At 35.3% G+C, this 5,910-nt stretch overlaps 1 protein-coding gene across 2 annotated transcripts in view; it reads left to right on the forward strand.

The window, feature by feature from the left end:
* LOC106872843 (deleted in malignant brain tumors 1 protein) overlaps positions 1–5,910 on the forward strand; it is a 257,237-nt gene that overhangs the window by 164,029 nt on the left and 87,298 nt on the right. For both annotated transcript variants that reach the window (XM_014919977.2, XM_052973204.1), the window contains exon 13: positions 1,566–1,898. In XM_014919977.2, the coding sequence (XP_014775463.1) occupies positions 1,566–1,898 (333 nt within the window). The remainder of the gene's footprint in view (positions 1–1,565; positions 1,899–5,910) is intronic.

The raw sequence follows: 5,910 nt of genomic DNA on the forward strand, positions 1-5,910 counted from the left end.
ATATATATATACTTGGAATTTACAAAAAACAAAAGACGAAAACAGGTGTATAAACAACAAACCGCTGTATTAGTTTAACACTCGGGAAGGTGAGAAAGTCTTTTACGTTTCGAGCCTACGCTCTTCAACAGAAAGGAGCACGAGAAAATAAACTGAGAGAGAATTAAAAAAAGCTTTAGTGGCTAGCGGTCGATCATGGCGATAAGCTTCTTACAGTTTCTGTCTACCATGTTCACTCACAAGGCTTTGGTCGGCCCGAGGTTATACTAGAAGACACTTGCCCAAAGTGTCACGCAGTTGGACTGAACCCGGAACCATGTGGTTGGGAAGCAAACTTCTTACCACACAGCCACGCCTCCGTTTATCTATTGTTAACAATATCCAATTAAGCTAATTGTGTTACACGTTTGGCTCTTGTTAATACATCGCATTGACACTTAAGAAGAATGGGAAATAATGCATCAAACAAAACAAAGTGTCTCGGACATGGTGTGAGCTCAGATATTATCAGCCACGATATCGTATCTGATTTATAACTCGTCAAATTGGACATTTTTCAACTATATTAACGAAACATTTTTCAAACATATCTTAGAACATCAGTTCTAAATATTGCTAAATATTTAGCTGTGATGGTATTGTCTGTGTATGGCGTGTGCTTCTGGATTTAAATTATCGCTCAAAATATTTTAGATGTACGAAAATGCTATAAGAGTTAAATATAAGTCAAATATTTATGTTTGTAAACATTTCTTTTTCTCAACATTTCTGATAGCCTTGATTGATCTTTCTTGTGGCTAATAACTGCACCTTCTCCCTTTGTCATAAGCTACAAGCAAAACTTTGATTCCTCTTTCTGGACATTTCATTTCAATTTTGGTAATAATTCTCATGATAAACAGAATACAATCCCACTAATATTTTTCTAAAAATTACTATTTTTACCTATAATTTTACATGTTATGTTGCACCATTGACTTGCCTTTGAGTCTTTATATGAAGAGTAAGTTTCCAGAAATACCCACATGATGACCCACTATGTTATACGTCATTACCACCAGACCTACATTATGTATTTTTCTTTAAATATATATATAAAGATCGGATTATCTTGGTAAGTATCAAAATGATTCCTTACCAAAAAGGTGATTTTTTGAAAGGTTGACATGAAAACGCTAAAAGATCATGTGCTACACAAAGACATTCTTTGTACACCAGATAGTAGTCTTACAAGAATTGCACTGACAGACACGTTCTAGTCTGGCCCACAGTCGCGCTATTTCCTCTCCCTGTTTTCTCTATTGCAGCTATAATGACCTCTTTTCTTCAGAGCTGGCTAGTCTCGAATGCCCTCAAGCACCTGCCGTTTACTGGCTCGCCTCTCTCAATAACCTTGTTGAGTAAATAACAGACCATAATCTGCTACATAAAAGGCTATTAGACTTGAAGGAGTGATTTTTGCTTTTTGTCTTCTAACGAAAAATGTATTTGTTCTTTTATAAGACATTTGTTTTCTATTTAATGTATCTGTTCTTTTATAAGACATTTGTTTTCTATTTCACTAGACTTGAATATAAGACTTCATGGAGGAGGGAGAAATTATGGTCGCATAGAAATATTATATAATGGTAAATGGGGAACGATATGCAACACAACTTGGACGCATATTAACTCAATGGTCATCTGTAAGCAATTAGGATTTGTAGATGGTACACCTTTTGTGTCTGGCCCACTAAGTCCACTCCCTGCAACGAAAGAAACTCCAGTTTATATGGAAAAGATTTGGTGCAGACAGGAAGACACTCATATCTGGTCTTGTCCAAACAATGGATGGGAAAGAGTCGACTCTAAATGTTTAGATCATTCTCGAGATGCTGCCGTTTATTGCTTTTTTGCAGGTAAGTACTGAAGTAAATGCTAAATTATTACATATGTAGGAGGATATCAAGTTCATATTTAGGTCTTTAAATGTTTTTCCGTAATCGAATATTCAAATTAACTTGATCAATTATACTTTAGGCTAGATATTATCAATGCACATAGGACTTGACAAAAAGCTAATCTCATATGTTTTTAGGTTTTTTTTAAACATATGAGGGCATGGATACATACAACATATGAAGAGAATTCATACACACACACACACACACACACACACACACACACACACACACACACACACACACACACACACACACACAAACACACATGAAATTTCATGGACGGCTATAACAATGCCAACAACAATTAACAACGTCAGCAGCAGCGGTGCCAACGATGGTAATAACAACTACCATGATGGCAACACCGTGGGCGAACACACATACGCAGAGGAATACAGGGACTGTATCATATTTTTTCGGGTCTTAGAACAGAAGCAGCACAATGGGCTGACAGGAAGGGCTGCTAAAAATTATGACACACACGTACACACAGACGCACACACATACACACACACGCACACACAAACAAACAAAGAAATAAGGACAGAAACGCATGCGCACATAAGGATATACATGTTAGAAGAACAAAATGGAGTAAGTAGAGCAAGAACACACACGAAAACGAAACGTGTGGCTGAAGAAGTAACAGATGTGTGACGAAAGATTTCCGGACAATGGACATGAGTTAAAATAATAAAATAAGAACAGGAACAAACGAGTGAAGAAAAATATATAGTGCGTGTGTTTATTTGTCAAAAAAAATTACCTCCCGATATGCAATATCCGTTTCAACGCACGATTTCACATCAGGAATCTTGCAAAACGAATTGATATATATAGAGCGCAAATAAAGGTTACAAACCTCATTCAGGGATAGCAAAAGCCTATGAAAGTACTGGCTAGTACCTATACAAAGAATGTTGAACATTAAAGTTAATACTCAGCTACAAGGCAATTATATAAACTGTGGTTTATATATATTTATTTATTATAATAAGATGAGAAAATTGAGAGGTAATTAATAAATTATTATTTAATAATTAAAAACATGACAAATATCCTTTACAGCTGTTTCACTGCCAGGAATTGAATACCTATTTTGTATATCTTAAAGTACCTCTGAAGAAATTCGACTTTCAAATAATTTTTAATTTTATTAATTAATTTTCTGGAATTGAAACAGCTGTGAGGGATGTTTATCAATTTTTTAATTAATAATAATTTATTAATTACCTCTCTATTTTCTCATCTTATTATAATATATAAAACAAAGTTATTTTATTCCACACGAGTAGGAATATGCACTGTTGAAATACACTGAGAATAGTTAAAATATTTTTTATTAATATATTCAAAGCTTTAACCGGTTTCACAATTTACACTGATTTTCAAAACGTTCAAGTAGAAAGGCATGGCTTATGTCGCAGGTCTCTTGCTTCTCAAGAGTGTTTGAAGCTTGTCCTATTTTTATAGGGAGTTCATGGCTCAAATTAGTATATGTTTTGAATAGGATTTGATTGGTACCGGATAGTTACATAACTGGTCCTAGAAAGTTTTGTAGTTTTGTATCTCTTCAACGGTGGAAGAGAAGTGCTCTTTGGTTCTTCAATTACACTGGTCAACAAAATGAAACTTTTTTTAATCATAAGAGTTGCTGATTGACTTTTTTTGGTTAATTTTTGATGTTGTTTACGAATCTGCAGTCCGATTTCCTCTATCAGGTCATATTTTCATGTTAATGATACCTGCTGTTTTAACTCATAGGATACGTAAAGCATGTCTATATCAAGTATAATGAATACAAGGTACGATAATTTCATGGCTTTTTATTGTACAAAATTAAAATTATTGTGTACAAATAAGTTAGAATACACTCGAATGCATAACAACTTAAAATCTTTGGGATTTGGACTTTCTACGGTGTTTTGTCTCAGGTTCATTCCTGTATAACATACAACAGTAGTCAGCTAACATTCTTGCATCCCAAAATCCTTGATATCGTTGTTCCATCGATGCAATATCTTGATGAAAGCGTTCCCCTTGCTCATCAGACACTGCTCCAAGGTTCTCTGCAAAAAAGTCCAGACGTGAATCAAGGAAATGGACTTTTAGTGACATCCGACAGCCCATTGCAGCGTAGGAGTCTAGAAGACATTTCGCTCCATTCCTAAACTCTAGAGATCTCTTGTTGCCTAGGAAATTTTCACAAAACCATTTGAAGGATTCCCAGACTTTAAGCTCAATCTTATCCAGTGCTGTGAGGAAGTGGTTGTCCTTTAAGAGTTCTTTTATCTGCGGAGCTATGTATACGTCCTCCTTCAGTTTTGCCTCAGTGATCTTTGGAAATTTGGCCTTCACATATTCAAAACCTTTTGAGCTTTTCCGGGCAAGTGTCTTCATGAATTGTTTCATGAGGTCAAGCTTTATGTGAAAAGGGGGAAGGAGAACATTTTCTGGGTTTAAAAGTGGCTTATTCTGGATGCTATAAACTCTTGGCTCATGATTTTTGCAAAGGCCACTCTGATTGCACATAGTGTTTGTTAGTTGCACGACTGTCCCATAGGCATAACAAGCAACAATATTTCATGAACCCAGATTGCATTCCCATCAACATTCCAATCACCTTCCAGTCTCCACATATTTTCCAGCTGTAGTTTGTATACTTTATGGCATTGATGAGTACTTGCATGTTTTCATAATACTCCTTCATGTGCACTGAATGTCCTATGGGAATGGATGGTTTCTTATTGCCATTGTGTAGTAGTACTGCTTTGAGGCTTCCCTTAGATGAATCAATGAATAAGCGCCATTCAGCTGGAACATGCTCTCGGAACAAACACAGACATGACAAAATATATCAGGTTTGTTCTTGCAATGCCTTGACATCCTGAGTAGAATTTGATGATGATGATGACTTGGCACCTTAAACAGAAAGTAAAATTTAGGAAAAGAAAAGATTATGAAAACATAAAATTAGAAAAGGAATACAAATAGTTATAAAACAGAAGTCAGACTTTACCTGTATAAGACGTTTACGTGTAGCGATACTGCTGATGGGAGTTATATACCTCTCTTATCTCATCAGAAAAACTGTGCCTGATAGAAGGAAACCGATTACATTTTTGAAATCTGCGGACAAAACTACATATAAAACACCATATAATATCTCTGAGGAAAATTGGCTGTTGACCAGTGTTATGAATCTCATTTCAAAACCGAATACTCTACCGAAACCTGCATCAACCCTATTGAAGACACAACATACAAATTCAAATCAGAACAGATTTTTACTGTAAAAATTCACTTTACATGTATACCCTATCAAATGTCAAAGATGTAATGAAGATTACACAGGTCAAACAAAGTTTGCTCTAAGAAATAGACTGGCCATTCACCGACAACAAGTACGAGACCCCAGTACTAGACAGATTTCACTGACTGAACACATAGACATATGTGCTAAAAATAAGTCTCCCAAATTCCAGGTCTTCCCATTTTACCTATGCTCAGCGAATAGCACAGAAGGAGCACGGATAAACAAAGAAAATATTTTCATACAAAATACAAACCAAGCCTTAACAAACGTTAACAGAGTACATACGCAAATGACTACTCACACACAAAACTTATTCTGCCACTTATCATGAGGAACCTACACAGCTAACAACCTACACTTTATCCACAGCACTACATACAAACCTGCCCCCTCTCCCACCAGACAGATTAAATTTGGAGTGCCTTGATTATAACTAAACATGTTCAAGGCAACTGCGACTTAAGCCATGTTTTTTCTGTTTTAACCTTTTGAAAAGCAGTGTAAACTGTAAAACCACTGAAAGCTTTAAACATATTTTTAAAACTATTGTAACTATTCTCAGTGCATTTTCAACTTTTATTTTTCCTATATATATAGATACACACACACACACACGTATATATATATATATATATATATATATATATATAT

The sequence above is a fragment of the Octopus bimaculoides genome, chromosome 15, assembly GCF_001194135.2.
Source record: "Octopus bimaculoides isolate UCB-OBI-ISO-001 chromosome 15, ASM119413v2, whole genome shotgun sequence".
NCBI classification, from domain to species: Eukaryota; Metazoa; Mollusca; class Cephalopoda; order Octopoda; family Octopodidae; genus Octopus; species Octopus bimaculoides.